The sequence below is a fragment of the Bemisia tabaci genome, chromosome 3, assembly GCF_918797505.1.
Source record: "Bemisia tabaci chromosome 3, PGI_BMITA_v3".
Classification (NCBI taxonomy): Eukaryota; Metazoa; Arthropoda; class Insecta; order Hemiptera; family Aleyrodidae; genus Bemisia; species Bemisia tabaci.
This window is the reverse complement of record NC_092795.1, coordinates 2,256,036-2,271,752: the sequence shown is the minus strand read 5'-3', so window position 1 is coordinate 2,271,752 and position 15,717 is coordinate 2,256,036. Positions and strand designations below refer to the sequence as shown.

Sequence of the window (15,717 nt, the reverse complement as noted above, 5' to 3'; positions counted from 1 at the left end):
GACCACGGTCGAATGAGAAGGTGGTGCGATCTTTGACGCCACATCCGTTTCATCATCTCCTTCACTCTATGGTGAGCCTACGTCACGACTCACGATTGACAGATTGACACCTACCGCACTGATAAGAGCCAGCAAGCAGCGAAAACATCTTTTAATTTCAAACATATACTCTGAATCAAGATCACTACTAATATTTTCAAGCCCTAAATCCACGTAAGTTTCTTACTTTATATTAGTCGTAGTAACAATCCCTGATTATTTTTAATTTTCTTCACAAATCAATATGAATTTCTACACCTAACCTCATTTCAGGAATTTAGTCTAATTCCATATTTCTACGCACTGATTTCGACTTTACTCTCAATTTATCTAGCTGAGCGCCACTGAGAGTATTCACTGGCATTCCTCCTTTCTAGCAAATGCACCACTTCATCCTCTGCTATGAACATAAGTATCTAAATCAATGCAGTGCGTCGAGAGTAGATTTAGATCGTCAGGCATGTTGTAAAGCAAAGAGCACATAATATATCCTCGGCTAGCAGGTCACCACATCTACCACATCTTTTACTTATCAAGACACTTCATGTAACATTTATTCGCAAGTAATCATTCATTAAGGTCTAATTAATGGCACCATCGCTTAGGCGTGAAAGGGGAGGTACCACTGATCTAACCGTGTCTTGAATTTTCAACCTTCAAATATCCTGAAGGTACTCTTGCCTAGTATCCAGTTAAATCCCTATTTAGCTGAAATTACCGCTAGTTCTCTCTGCCTCTCAGGCATTATTTTTCTTACAGCTTCATTCTGTCTTGGTTTCTTCACTTTACTATTACATAGAGATAGGGGGAGGCTTCTCAGCTTGTTGGAATAGACTTTTTATGTCAGCTGTAATCTGGTAAATGTTAAAACTATTTAAATACGAAACTCTCCCTGTAAGTATCATGGAAATATCGCTTTCCACTTTAATGTACGTATGCATCTCAAATGCTCCCCTTTTAACATTGATTAATTTATCTAATCGTACATACTTGATGAGTAGAGATGTCGTCAGCTAAGTTGACAGTTGTTTACTTTCGGTTTGCAAGCACCAACGACGAATTTGGGCCTCTGCTTAAAGCAGCATTCGCTACTATCCACCTTGAAAACATCCGCCTCATGATCGTATCGTAAAAAACTACTTATCAGTTATGATTCACGACTTTTATGTGGTTATGATTTCTGTGTGTCTAAAAATTATGGTGTTACAAGGTTTGAAAGTATTAAAAAACTTATCTAAGCTTGTTTTTTTGCTTCTAAGAGAGTCTGATGTTTTCATGTGGATAGTAGTGATGAGAAAACGCTTGCGAACCGAAAGTAAACAACCGTCAACTTAGCTGACGACGCCTCTACTGAAAATGCATCTACAAACCAGGCACATAGGAGCTATGTTGGGTATTCTTACCTTTCAAACCCCGTATTTAAGCACCTAAAATCGACAAAACACTCAGTTGCATTGGTTTCGTTCCAGTCTTGGGTGGAAGTTCGAAACAGGGTTCCAATTTTGCAAAAGTCAATTCTTGAATGTCGTTTTTTCCCCCTGCGCAAACTCATTGCCAAGGCCTTAATGAAAGCAACTTGATCACGGGATTTGTTAATTGGCGTATTTCTGCCAAACGGAACTATGTGCATTATGATGTGAGCCCTGTTAAGTATGCATATATTCTTATGGATCTCAGGGCTTAACTCTTAATGTACATAGTTCTGTTTGGCAGAAATACGTCCAATTTTGGGTGGTCTCTATTGAAATAGCACACTTTCATTTCACTTACCTTGGCTCTTACCCCAAAGATTATTTTAATAATTGGTTCCCTATAATTATCAGTCTTAGTCAATTTTGTAGAGAAAGCAGACATGCGGTTAATCCAAACTTGAAAAACTTGGACCAAAATCAATTTCCTTCTTTTGAAAAGAATTAGTAGCTCTTTGCCTCTCTTTTTTGAACTCTTGAAGTCATTCTTTTCTTTTTTAATTATAGCGTCACAAACTATGGATGTCTTTGGAGACAATTTTGAGGAGAATGATGTAGACCCTGCGGCAGAATTTTTAGCCAGAGAACAAGATCAATTAGCAGGCCTGGAAGATGAAATTAAACCAGCAAATGTACCCGCAAGTGCCCAAGTAGTCAATGGAATTAGTACAATTGGTTCGTACTTTTGTTGCTGTAAACCTTGAATATTCAGAACATATCTCCCTGCATGTGAGATCATGCATTTATAGGTTTAAAAAGCTCTCTTGTGTTGTCCTTCCATGATCTTACCCTTAATTTCCTTGAAAGTTACGCATCATCTCAATCAGGTTTTCATCTTCTCAAGACTAACTAGTTCTGAAATGTCCAATTTTAGCTCTGAGAGACACTCAATCTTGGAAGCTGTTAAATAACAAGAATAAATGTGTGTTTCTGGATTTAATTTAATCCCGAGAGATTCCCCGAATAGGTCTCTATCAATACAACCAAGAGGAAGGAGACAATATACACTTGCTATAGCTGTAGTTGTTCTAAACTAGATAATGTTAAGGAGAAATAGACTGCATTTTGTAATTAGGAACCACAATGTCTGGCTCAGTTTAGAAACAACGTATGTGCCATTAGTTACCCAATGCACATAAGTGTTCAGAATCAGAAGACAAGTGTTCAAGAATCAGAAGATGTTCAGAACCTGCAAACTTTGTTCTTTAGAATTTTTATTTTTTGTAGAGGCAAGTCATTGTAATCCCTTCCAAGGGTTTTTTTTCCGAAACTACATTGTTCGATTTCACTGTCAGATTCTTTAAAACCATCCATTTTGTGATGCAATGTTTAGGATTTCCTCCTTTAATAACAGTGTAAATCTATTCATGATGAAACTACCAGACCACTTATCTCATTTACGGTGTTTAAAAATCTCCACTCCCATTTTATCTTTTTGAAGGAGAACTAATCAATATCATTTCTAAAACTTTTCATGGAGTTTTCTTTACACAGAGAAGAAAAATCACTAAAGTTTAAGGATTGACTTAGAGCAGTTTTCCATTTAAAAAACAAAGTAGGACAGGAAGTCTGCAACGTCGCAAACCGAGATACATGGTCTGGTAGTTTCACCGTTTATATGGGGCTTCCTAAAGAGAGGAGCTGTGTAAGGGACAACTATGAATACTACCCAAAAAACGTCCAATTTTTTCCTGATTCCTCGAGGAAATCACCATGGACCACATTATCTGAACAGCCGATAATAACAACAGCTCATTACCGTCCATTACTACACACATCTGCATAAAAAACATTTAACCCAAAAGATTAGAAGAGCCACCATTGGTAGTGATAATGACAGAAAAGGAGAAAGATTTCTCTCAAGCTCTTAAGAATAATGAAAATCAGAATATAGTACTCTGATTTTCCTCAAGCGGAAATTTCATTCATTTCATTTTAATTTAGCATTGTTTTATTTTGACCCTATATTCTGAAGAAGCATGCATGAACATAGTTTCTTTGTTTTTCTTCAGTTCCATCTTTTGTTTTGTTCCGTTTTGTTGTGTTTTTTTTTCTTTGCATTATTTGTATGCTTTTTATGCATTGCCTAAATATTTTGTCCAGATGATTCCACGCCTGAAGAACCTGCAGAGACTGAAAGGCCTCAAAATCCACCAAATGATGAGGGTAAGATAAAAAAAAAGAAAAAATTATATGCTAAATCTAGTTGGTTCTCACATTTCTTTTTCGCCCCATGTGAATTTTTTCTTCGGTTGTCAAACTTAAAACATTATGGCCATTTCGGCTGTATCAACCATCATCAGGTGAATTACAAAGTAAAACGTAGAACGAAAATAAAAACGAAAATGGAAGCTAAAACATTAGTGCACTATCTCCGGAAGCGCGCCGCGAAGCTGGCCATAGTATTTTAAGTTTGACAATCAAAAAAAAATTCACATCGGGCGAAAAAGAAATGTGAGTACAAATACAATCCTGTGATACAATCTGTTAAAGAAGAAAAGAAACATGTACATAAATCTAGTTGATTATCAAGAACAAGATGTAAGGCTTGGTGTGTAAAAATGACAGATATACCATTTCAAACATAGTCCAGGCGTACAGAGACCTTTTGACTATGCAAGTGGCATGCCGCAAGCAAAAATGAAAAGGCTACAAAAACAAATTTTTAGGGAACCATAATTGGAAGGTTGCAAAGAGGATTTAAAAATTGAAAGGCCAGCTCACTTCTGCGTGTAAATTGAATAATTTCCACAAAAACGTGGGCATTTGTATGTATTTAGGAGGAGAAAAATGGTAGTAATTTTCTATAAAAGTAAGGGATATAAGAGGTTTTGAAAATTGGACAACTAGTTTGAATAAATAGTTTCTGTATATCCAGGCACTGCTTCAAAGATGGTAAGCTTATCCTCATATCCTACCAAAGATGTATGAAGTTTCTAATCTTAATAAACAAAAAATTTGTTTCGTTTAGGAACACACTGCTCATTACTACTATTGTACAAGATTCTTCCCAATTACAGATAGTTGCAGATTTGACTCGGCAACTGCAAGGCAGAACCTCTTGAACATGAGTCAGAAAAATAGTTGTAGGCACTTGCATTACTGCAAAATTGCAAAGAAAATTACGAATTCATTATGAAACAGGAAGTCATTGTCTCATAATTTACTAAGATCCAAATTGATCATTAGAATCATACTCAGTTTTTTCATCGTCAGGTAGCATTTTGCGTGCCTGGTATTTTTTACTTGATTGCCCCTCAGTGCCACGTGGCTTGTGTTTGGCACACCTCGGAAAAGTATGTAAAAACTTTAACATATGATTTTGGCAAGCGGAGTGATGAGCAGTCAGCAAGGATATAATCTCTTCAATAAGCCACAACTGAATTTATACAATTAACGTTGAGACTGAAAATTACGTTTTTTGATCTCTTCGGAGTACTTGTATTTTTAAAATTGGCACTCTTTGCTTACTTGCATAGTTCACCAATTCTTTGAAGACTTCGATTGTCACCGTGCGCTTGCCAGCAAAATGAGAGATTTTGCCACTGAGTAGTCTAAGGGGATCTAACATAGTACATAAACTATGATCCCTGCGTAGCATGGATTAATTAAAACAAAGCATGCATGTGGCATGCTCACGTACCGCTAATATCTCATCAAGTATTGACTCATGATACGAATATTTGAAACAAATATTTTAAAGAAAAAACATATCAAAAAATATGCACTCTGATCGATTATACCAACTGTTTTTTTTTTTTTGACCAAACCCTCATATCTGATTTATGGAGTAAGATTTTCCCTTCTCTCAAATCTGAAAGCTCCAATGTTTCATGATTGACCAAAAAATAGTTGGAATATAGATTAGATGATCTCACCGTAAAATTTACTGCTCCTCAAAGTTTCAGATAATTGTTTTATCACTACTACTTCTTCAAGAAAACTGAGTCTATACTTGTTTGTCAAACGTACTGACCACCTCCTCACTTGCTTACTCATTTCTCACAACTGGCTAGCTTTTGCATCTGCTTTTTTTTCTCTCTTAACTTCATTTGCATCTGTTGTAGTCTTTATTTTGTCTGGGTCTAATTTTAACAAAACTTAAGTAAGACGTAAGTTGGTTTTTCACTATCGATGGCGGAGCTGTCAAACCACATATTTCAGTTTGCAAGGTTGTGAACCTCCCGTCATACTTGATTGTTTAAATTGAAAATTACCCACTCATTTTCAATTTTTCGAAACATCCGTGATTTTTTTTCTCTGTGCGAAGCAAATTTTGCGAATACTTCATGAAGTGATGTTGGTTTGCTCTCCTTCAAAAAAATGAAATGGAAGCAGAGATGTTATAAATCACTGCAAAAGAGATGTATGGTTTTGGAGTTTCACCGTTTTTATACTCTGTGGCTAATATCTCAATAATAGCTCAATAAAGTCAGGAGCGTCCAGGGGAACAGAAGTTCAGCAGGCTGATTGTTGAAATTGATAGATAAGGAAGACATAGAGAGTATTGAGCGATCCTATTGGTTAAAATGGATGGTTCCTGTACACTGAAGGAGATAATGATGGACTAACTATAAGGTCTTTTGTAGGTTGCCGTTTGTTAGTCCATCACCCACGCTCTTTGTCCATTGCAACCACCAGCTTCCACCAATAGGATCCCTCCGTATCCCTTTTGTCATCTTTGTCTAGCAATTTCAATGATCTGCCCGGAGGATGATGTCAAAAATATAATGCACCTAACGTCCAGGAATGATGTATCTAAGGGCGTAGCGAGGTGGAAGCATTCTTCACCAAATTAAAGGCTTAAATCCACACAATTGTGATAGAATAGAGGCAGAATCTTGACATATGCCTTACAAATCATGAACAAAAGATTGGATTTAAATGTTATGAACTTGTTTTGATTTATGTCTTTTATCAACTCAGCAATCTTGACAGCTAATATGTGCTAAAGGCAATGAAGCTACAGTTTGGTACTTTTTTTTCAACTATCACAATAATTGAACAAATTTTGTCGAGAACTCCATCATAGGCTCATCATTTAAAAAGTAAAGATAAAAAATAGGCAGGAAGTTTCACACACAGGCTAAGCTGCAGCAAAGCTGTTATGTTTCCTAGGTGTATGAGTCGTGTGTGCCAATCAACGGTTCTGAAAAGTCATTATTATCGGGCGTTTTGTAATTACTGATTTCATGAGTTATTTTCCTTCTCTTTTGTGTGACAATATACCAAATATTGTCCATTTTTGGGACAACACATATTTTGAGTTTAAGAGTCCATCCTCAGAACAATATGGATCAATATTTTGCGGCAGGTTTTACTGATGTGGAAAGTTTCCATTTGTGTATCTTGCATACCTTGTCTCTGTCACCACATAAGTTTGAAGCACAACCGAAATATGCCACAATGAAAGGGGGGGCGGGGGAATAATGACAATATTTAATTCCATAAGAATTATTCTAGCGTTCTGTTCTTCTTCACAATCTAACCTTTCGCCTTAATCTAATCTACTCTAATCTAATGATATATTTGTTTTCAATCTGCATGCAGATCCTTTACGGTCAATGAGTCCAGATATTAAAACAAGTAAGTCTTTGCTTTTAACATCTTTTTAAATAAATTAGAGTTTTTGAAGGGAATCCTGGCACAACAAGTACTCATAAAAAATATATTCCTACTAATTTTCAGTTCAGAAAATTTACCAAAAAGTGTTACAGAACATCTGTCTAACCCAATGCCAGCAAAGTGACACCAAGAAATGAACACACAAGTACTTCATTTTTCCCAATGATTTGTCAACTACATCATCTATTTTTTTTTTTACGTGCTCCTCACTGTATATCTTTATAAATTTTAGACAGATTCCATAGAAAATATGTCCCATGCAGAGTGAACCAAATGGGGGCCAATACTTTTTTTATTTTTTTTATTTAACAAAGTCTAGAGTCTAGTTTAATGAACTAGTCATCTTACTCTTTCAAATTATCTTTTGAAATAATCAGAAAGGAGCATAAAACCAGACATTGAGGGATGTCCAAAAATTACGTAGCATTTTGAGGGATGGGCGAATGTCTCCTCAATCATTACCTTGCATTACTGGAAGTGAAAAACTGCTCCAAAGAGTATTACCTGAAAAATTGTACGATTTAATTTTTTGTTTCTTGACTGTAATATTCGTCATTCCCTGAAGTAGCTTGAACCTTCTCAACTAATTTAACCGTTCTGCATGACATTTTTGGAAAACTAAGGATGGAATGGGAGGCAGGCACTCATAATTAGCAGCAGGTGATTTGCAGTGGTGTATTGACCGTAGCATTATGGATCATTACAGGGGATAAATGGTTACTGAGGAGCCGTAAATGAAATGTTACGTAATTAATGGATGACTTCTCAAACCCTCTAAGTTTTCGAGTATTTGCCTCATAAAATGAGACTAATTTTTTAAATTATTTTAGACATTAACCAATGCTATTTTTCTCGTATTTCACTTAGCTTTCATGCATCTCTATTTCATCTGACTATTTATCCTTCTAATGGTTTAATGACTTCTCTTCTGTTTTCGCAGCACCTCCTCGATCTATCAGTCCCAAAGGGAGTAAGTTGTTCTCTATTTTTGCTTGCCTTTTGACGCTCATTTCTTCATTTTCTCACATTATGTCTTTAACTCTCATATTTTTTTCCCCTCTACACTTGTATCAGAATGTCTAGCAACTAGAAAAATCGGGAAAGTCAACTCAGAGTCTCTCTGACTGGCCAAAGGGCAAGCAGGAGTAACTCCCGCAAACCACGAACTCTCATGCAAGATTGTGATTTTTTGCATAACTTGACGGCGCTACTCAGCCCTACAGCGCTCTTTGCGGATCTGTAGTGAATTTTTCCCTTGGGAAAATTTGAGCCCTTACTGATCTGTACCAGTACTTTCCATTGAGCTATGTTTACTTTTGCATTACTTTTGATTTGGAAAAGAATGCCAGGGAGAATCAAAGCAATGCAGAGCGACGTAAAATCCATGAGTCAGGGGAAACTTGGAAAGTTAGGTAGAAGGGGAAGAAAATTATGCCAGACACCTTGCATTGGATTCTGTTGCTTCTTCATAAGGTTTTGTCATTTCAAAGCTCAAAAAAATAGCTTAAATTTCAAAAACACCAAGTAAAGATGTAATTCTGCACGGTAATATCTAAAATCATAGTAGATATTCCTTGGCAACTGCCAATTCTTACTGTGTTCTCTGTAAGCCCTCATACTATGTACAGGATTGTTTTGCATCATATGATTAGCTATTTAACAAGCTATGCTAATATACACTCACTTTAAAATATTTTATGCTGCATCATATCTTGGGCTTGCGCTTGGAATAAGAATGTGAACGTTGGTGAATTGATCATCCTTCAAAGTGTTGTAGTATAAATACATCTCATACATCTGCTTTAATAGGGAGTGAACTTTGCTTCTAATGTAATCAAAAAGCGTTGCTGTGCAATTGTTGGGCGAATAATTTAGGGCATGTTACAACTAAAATTGAAATTCTAGCATCGATCAGTTTGAATGTGCAGAAAGTGTCTACATGTTGAGCTTTTTTTTTTTTTTCAATGGTTCAGTTTTAATGCTTTGATGGCTTTTGCCCTTTTCACAGGATTATTTTCCACCCCGCCCCCCACGAAACCTGCCGTTGCTCGTGAAGAACCAGAAAAAATCAAAATTTGGCGGGAAGAGCAAAAGAAAAGATTAGAAATCAAAGGTATTAACTTTCGTGCTTGTTTTTAATAGTTCGTTAATTGAGGCACTGGATGCAAAAAGGGCATTTCTCGGTTGTCGTGTTACAGAGTCTCTACTAATATTCCATTCATTGTAAGGAAAGTGAATACATCCATTTCACTAAAAATTCTACTGAATATTCCTTATGATTCTACAATTATTAAATTACCCATTTAAGTCTTCTCCAAGGGATTAATTGGCAACAGAGATTCTGAAACACCGCAATCGAGAAGTGCCCTTTTTGCATCAAGTGCCTCAATTGAAAGTCTTCGAGGACAAGGCACATAAGTGCAGTTTTTGCTATTTCGAGAAGTATGTGTTTTCTTTTTTTTTTTAAATATGTGTTTGAAGTTTCAAAATTACACGGATCCTTATGGCGGAAAGAAAGTTCAAACTGACCTTTTGATGCTTAAGAATTGAAATTTGAGAGCGAATCTTCCACAGATTGTGCACTAAGACTAGTTTTACTTGAAATCATTAATTCTCAATTTTTCAAAAACTGCTCTTATGCGCCTTGTCCTCCAAACCTTCAATTTAAATTTTGCTCTGTTCTGAGGAAGAATAATAACCTTTTAAGACCCGGAGATTTCATAATTTTTATAGTGCTTCAGTCCTGAGTCTATCTTAACTTCTTGCATTTTTACTTTTTACACTGTCAAAAATCGCAAAAAAATGTATCTCCCTTTTGCAGGATAAAATAGAGCATTAGAGGTAGCCTGTAAGTCATTCAACGGTGTCAGTGTGCAGCGCCCTGGCAACTCAAATTGGAGAATTAAAGAAGAGTTGATATGCCACCAGGTCTCTAGCATTACTATAATAAATGGAAAGACGTCTTGCCCTGCAGACTTGGGATATTCAGCTGGAATTTCAGAAAACATTTATTTTGGTTTGCTGTGTCATGAAATCTTGCGTAAAATTGTGTTCCTTTTTAATCCTAGCAATTCATATACAAACTACGGGATGATAGAGAAGTCCTGGGTCTGTCCCAGGGTTTGCATATCATACAATTTCTCTAACCCTTTTTTTTTTGGGGGGGGGGGGGATCTCATATTTACTACAAAACATGTTTGACAGTATGGCAGTAAATCAAAATCTGAAGGGAAGCTTTGAAATGCTGTCAGGTATGATTTAAACTAACATCAGTAGCTTATGGTTTCTGTGGTACTGCGTAAGCTCCGTTTTTAGTTTTTCATTTCTTTCAGATGCTGAAGAAGAGAAGAAAAAAGAAGAACTGAGGATTGCTGCGAAAAAAGAGTTGGAGGAGTGGTATAAACATCATAAAGAGTTAATCGCTAAAACCAAAGCTGCCAACCGGTGAGTGTGCTGTCTTCAGTACTTACCTAAAATCAAAACTCAAAATATCATTGCCAAGAGCTTAGTAAAAAGTAGAGTCCCTTTATACCCAGAGTTAAGACAACTCACTTTTGGTTGGGCTGAAAGTGGCCTAAAAAAAAATCCAATTCTGATTGGTTCTCGCTCATGGAGGCCGAAACGAGTGCACCAAGATGGCGGTACCTCGAGTGTGAACAAGAATAATGAAAATATTACCTAATTGTGGTTTATCAAGAGTAAATTTTTATTTCCATCGGTCCAAAATGAAAATAGATTAAAAGATTATTCAAAAACTAATCTCATTTTCTTTTTAATTGATCAATTTGTTGATGTTGTTGTTTTTGTGTGACAGACATCGCAGGATTCCTGATCCTTATCCCTCAATATCGTTCGTTTGGGTGCACTCGTTTCGGCCTCCATGGCCAGCCAAGGCCGGCTGCCAGTCAGCTGATAATCGAGTTGTCTTAACTCTGGGTATAAAGGGACTCTATGTAAAAGTTCATATTATACAGGGTGACCCAAAAGTCCCACACCACTTCCATAGCTCCTAGAGTTCTTGCCCCTCTTCAGGGTGATTCCTTTTAGATTTTGGGGAAAAAGTTGTGGGGAATTTTTAAAAGTCGCTCCTTCTGACCTAGGAGCTTCAAAATATAAAAATCCTCAATGTCGAAAACAATTTGATTCATATTGTATTTAACATGCTAAATTCAACCTGATTCGGTGAGAAAACCAGAAGTAAGCCCATCTTAGAGTGTATCTCAATTCCAGCTCTCACCTTATGTTTTCAAATAGGAAGTTTTAGATATTTTTGAATGAGACGCTAAGGATTGTTCTGATAGTTCAAGATAAATCGCACAAAATTTCACTAATATCATTTCGCATTATGTGCAAATGTGGCTGAAAGTTCACACAAGGATATATGGTTTTTCCTCATTTCATCATTAATACATTTTAAGCACAGAGGCGTAGCTATAGATAGTCTTTAGGGTCAAGCATCGCCATTTCCCCCCCTCCATGATCCAAAATATTCCCCTCAAGAAGGTCATTTGCCCTAGTTTTCAGAAATTTTTAACTGATAGACCCCTTTCCCCAGTCTCTCGAGAGCTCTCTGATCCCCCCCCCCCCCCCCCCCCATCAAGAATTTCAAGCTACGCCACTGTTTGTACTCGTGAAGATTCTGTTTTTATTTTAAATGAAATTTGCTTTATTTTCTCCAATGCTACACCAGAGAATCTGCTATGTAAGTCAAGTTTTTAACAAAATGATTTCTCTTCATTTGTTTACCTCTGAAAAATTTTGAGTCAAAGTATTTCTCCTTCTATTTTTCTCACTATTTGTCTCACTGTAGTGTAGTCAAGTTCCCATTGTTTTTACCTGGTCTCGTAAGTTTTTAGTTCTTCTCGTAAATGATTCTTGTAATTTGTTTTGTTGATTGTTTTCAAGTTATTAGTGGATGCATAGTAGTCCATTTAAAAAGGAATTTATGAGAGAAAATTTAAGGTGATTCAACCGAGGTTCTTCACATGGTCAAACTGGCGCACTATATATTGGCGTTGATTAAGTGAAAATTCGTAACAGGATGATAGCTCCTGCGCATGAGCCTAAAGAATCATTCTCAACAAAAAAAAATCGCAATATGTACAGAAACGAAAGCAGGATTTGTCTTAGAAAAAAACGTTGCATTCAATACCGAGTTCAATCACTGCATCGTGTGCAACTTTTTTTCCCAGAAGAATCTTGCTTTCATTTCTCTAAATTTTGCAATTCACGCTCACGTGCAAAGCTAACGTCCTTTATTTTGGCTGAAATGTCAAAATCTGCTGAAATCTTTGACTGGACAGATGTGATATATCGCCCGCCAGCTTGACCTCGCCAGGGACCCGGAACAAATCTCCTTAAGATAAAAGCAGGTTAAAAGGTATTTTGAGGTGTTTTTAAGGGTGTGGATCCAAATTTGATTCCCTACATTGATTTCCCACTACATGTGATTAGTCACTTCTGTGACTGTGAAATAACTCGTCTTAGAGCCAATTCAGAATGCGTTTAGGCAGTTTTAAAGCAAGACGAAAGATCTGAAGCTCTTGAATGTGTGTTTACCTTTGTAAATGAGCTGCAAGAAGCTGTAGAAGAAGAGCTGATCCTCTGTGGCACACTCAAATTGCTTAGCTTTTTCAGCAAGGACTCTAAGATAGTTGAAAGCTGAAAATGCTAAAACATCAAGTCCGCCCTTTCTCCTTCTACTATGCTACACACTATCTAGACAGCAAAATGGTATAGTATTTTTGAAAATGTAGTGATAGAGAAAAGAAGAAATTCTTCAAGGAAAATTTATTGGAAAACCAAAAATTTGTGATCAGCGACCAAAAATACGCTGCAATCAACTCTCACTAGAGTTCACCGTACCTTTTTCCTCAAGATCGCTATCGTATTATAAACATCGCCTGAACTGTAAGTTAAATGCATGCTGTAACACAGAATGTATGCTTAATTCTGTAAGGTTGTCTATTGAAAGTTCTCCTGAAACTGGGCGGTATTATATGGATTACATTTTGCAATAAGGAACCACTATCTCTGGCTCTTTCATAAAAACGCATATCCGCATAGGGAAACCAATGGCACATATGTTGTTTCTAAAATGAGCTAGAAATAGTGGTTCGTTATTGCAAAATGTAATCCATATTATATTGAATGGCGTTTTTATATTTTTCGCTTCTTTATTTTCCTCAGAGATAATAGATTATTTTAACTGGTTCAGCACAACTTCATGTTACCTAATTTTCTCTCATATTTTATTTTCTTAACTACTTTTGAAAAATAAAATATCAAGAGAAAATTAAGTGTAAGTCTATTTAAGATGTTACTGGTTTAATTCGTCCAATCATTGCTCTACCTCTAAAAGTGGTTTTTAGAACGCAATTTTTAGTTTGTTCGTGTTAACTTGGTTTCCAAAAGTCGTGGCTCTCCAAAATTATATTGTAATGAAAATAAATAATTTTAATTAATTTCCAAATTTAAAAGAGGAAAATAGTCTTACTCAAAGTTATAACAAGAAATCTTTATCATATTTGTTTCGAAATATTTCTTCCTTGCGAATGGTTTTCACCCATGAAGTCATGTTCAGCAAAATTTTAGATGAATCAAGGGCCTATTCCGATAAGTGAACCAATGATCACGAGAGTTGTTATGAGAGTATGTTTTGTTTCACCGGGACAATTGTAAAATACCAGATCTTCTTGTGAGTAGAAACTTACCCTTTTTTAAAGAAATTAGCAGGTTCCATGAGAGAAAGATGTAATTTTTGCATAAGTCACTTGATTAATGATATCAATTGATCAAAAGGGAGGGTTTTTTCAAGGAAACCTTGCCTTTTTTACATCGAAACGAAGCAGCAGGTATGAAAGATGAGTGTTCACAAAAATAATCTAAATTCGAGAATAACCTCTGAATTCATTTAGAAAATCATTCTAGTGGTATACAGTGTTCCCGGGTGCACCGTGTGCGAGATCCATACGCACTACCGTTCTCCGTGTTGCTATTGGCTGCTGCGTCTTTCTGTGACGTCACGCGTACGGATATTTTAAGATAGGGAAGCGTTTTCCCATAAGGTTTTTGTCCGTACGCTGTACGTGTCGGAATAGGGAGTGTCCGCACGGCACGGATAAATCCGTATGCTTGGGATCACTGATGGTATACCAATTAATTGCAGGCTCTCTTTCCCATAATTTGGTGTCATTCTCAGCGAACCTATTTACTGATCTGTATAATGTTCCTTTCCAGAAATGCTGAGAAGCAATTTGTCGCCGAGTCTGATGAAATCGAACCTGGCACTGAATGGGAGAGAATAGCTAAACTTTGCGACTTCAACCCAAAAGCCAGCAGATCCAGCAAAGATACCTCACGCATGCGCTCTATCATCCTGCAATTAAAACAACAACCCCTGAAAAAAGGTGAAACTGCATAGTCGAATCGTTCACAGCCAACCCAAAGTGTATTTCATATGCAATTTTGTATTTATCGATTCTATACTTGTAAACACTATTAGTTTATTGTTCAATCCTAAGTCATAGTTTATGTTATATGCATGAACCTTGCTTCATCCATGGACAATGTATATGTATATGTATAATTGAAAGTCCAAGTGTCCAAGGATGTACGCTGCATTCCAGATTTTATTTATATTTCTTGTGATCTGTAAACACTGTCACCATTTCAAAATTTTACTTTTAAGAAAATCTATAATCAATTGTTGTTTGAGTGTATAGATCTGCCTTTGATGAAAGTGTTCAGTAGTGGTCTTTAAAGAGATCATTTTGGCCTCAAAAAATTTGAGTTGCTTAACGATTGTAACAAAAAAAAGTCCACTCAAAAGTTGTCCGTGACTGCTGAATATCAATCTTTCAATAGAATTTGTGGCTTGTCCAACTTATAATTTGATTATTAGGGTACAAGTCATTTTCATTGATCTCTCAGAGCATGTCTGTCTATTTTCATACTACCAAACGGCTGAATAATGATTTAGGTCAAAGAACTTTTGTTCACTTTGTTAGTATTTTGATTTTATCTTAACTTTATTACCAGGCTTTGAAATTGTACTTATGCCTTTTTATGGTCACCATTTTCTGGTATTATCGTGTTACATATTTCAGTAACCTGACTTTCAGAAAGTGTGGCTTGAATCACCCAGTAGAACTATTGAACCTCAACAAAAATCATTATATAAGAGATGAGTTGTTAACATAATGGAAAGAACCGTTAAATTTTATGAATATTTTAGTGAAAAAGTATAAATATTTTTAAATTAATTAAGTAAATAATAATAATAAAATATAACAGTATTAAAACTGATATAATTTTTCTTTTTCTTTAACGTTCCTTAAAATTGAGTTTTTTGTACTGTGTACTCTAAAGATCTTTCTCTGGAAGTTAAAATTAGGATTCTAATGATGCAAAAATTTCCTTTCCTAAAGAAGATCTCTTTTCAAAACCACATCTATCAACATATACTGTCTAAAAATAAAGAAAATTAGTCATTCTTGTTTTATCATACTTTCTGTCTGCATTCTCTGTTGGTAAGTTGTATTTGGATGCATGTGGCACTACAATTTTCAGGCAAAATAGACAC

At 36.0% G+C, this 15,717-nt stretch overlaps 1 protein-coding gene across 5 annotated transcripts; it reads left to right on the top strand.

Annotated features, from left to right (window-relative positions):
* Positions 1 to 42: 42 nt before the first annotated feature.
* Clc (clathrin light chain) lies at positions 43 to 15,445 on the top strand. 5 transcript variants are annotated; one of them, XM_019060421.2, is made up of 8 exons: positions 43 to 213; positions 2,016 to 2,183; positions 3,612 to 3,674; positions 7,059 to 7,094; positions 8,074 to 8,103; positions 9,142 to 9,246; positions 10,466 to 10,577; positions 14,373 to 15,445. In XM_019060421.2, exons 2-8 carry the CDS (start codon positions 2,027 to 2,029, stop codon positions 14,554 to 14,556), a joined length of 687 nt encoding a protein of 228 aa, XP_018915966.1. In that variant the 5' UTR covers positions 43 to 213; positions 2,016 to 2,026; the 3' UTR covers positions 14,557 to 15,445. The 5 variants fall into 5 exon arrangements, with proteins under 5 accessions (XP_018915966.1, XP_072153750.1, XP_072153749.1 ...); XM_072297649.1 differs by lacking the exon at positions 3,612 to 3,674; XM_072297648.1 differs by lacking the exon at positions 8,074 to 8,103.
* The last annotated feature ends 272 nt before the right edge of the window (positions 15,446 to 15,717 follow it).

Coding starts and splice junctions, on each gene's coding strand:
- Clc (XM_019060421.2), top strand. CDS start 2,027: ATGGATGTCTTTGGAGACAATTTTGAGGAGAATGATGTAGACCCTGCG. Junction 3,675..7,058: donor AAATCCACCAAATGATGAGG/GTAAGATAAAAA, acceptor ATCTGCATGCAG/ATCCTTTACGGTCAATGAGT. Junction 8,104..9,141: donor ATCTATCAGTCCCAAAGGGA/GTAAGTTGTTCT, acceptor CCCTTTTCACAG/GATTATTTTCCACCCCGCCC.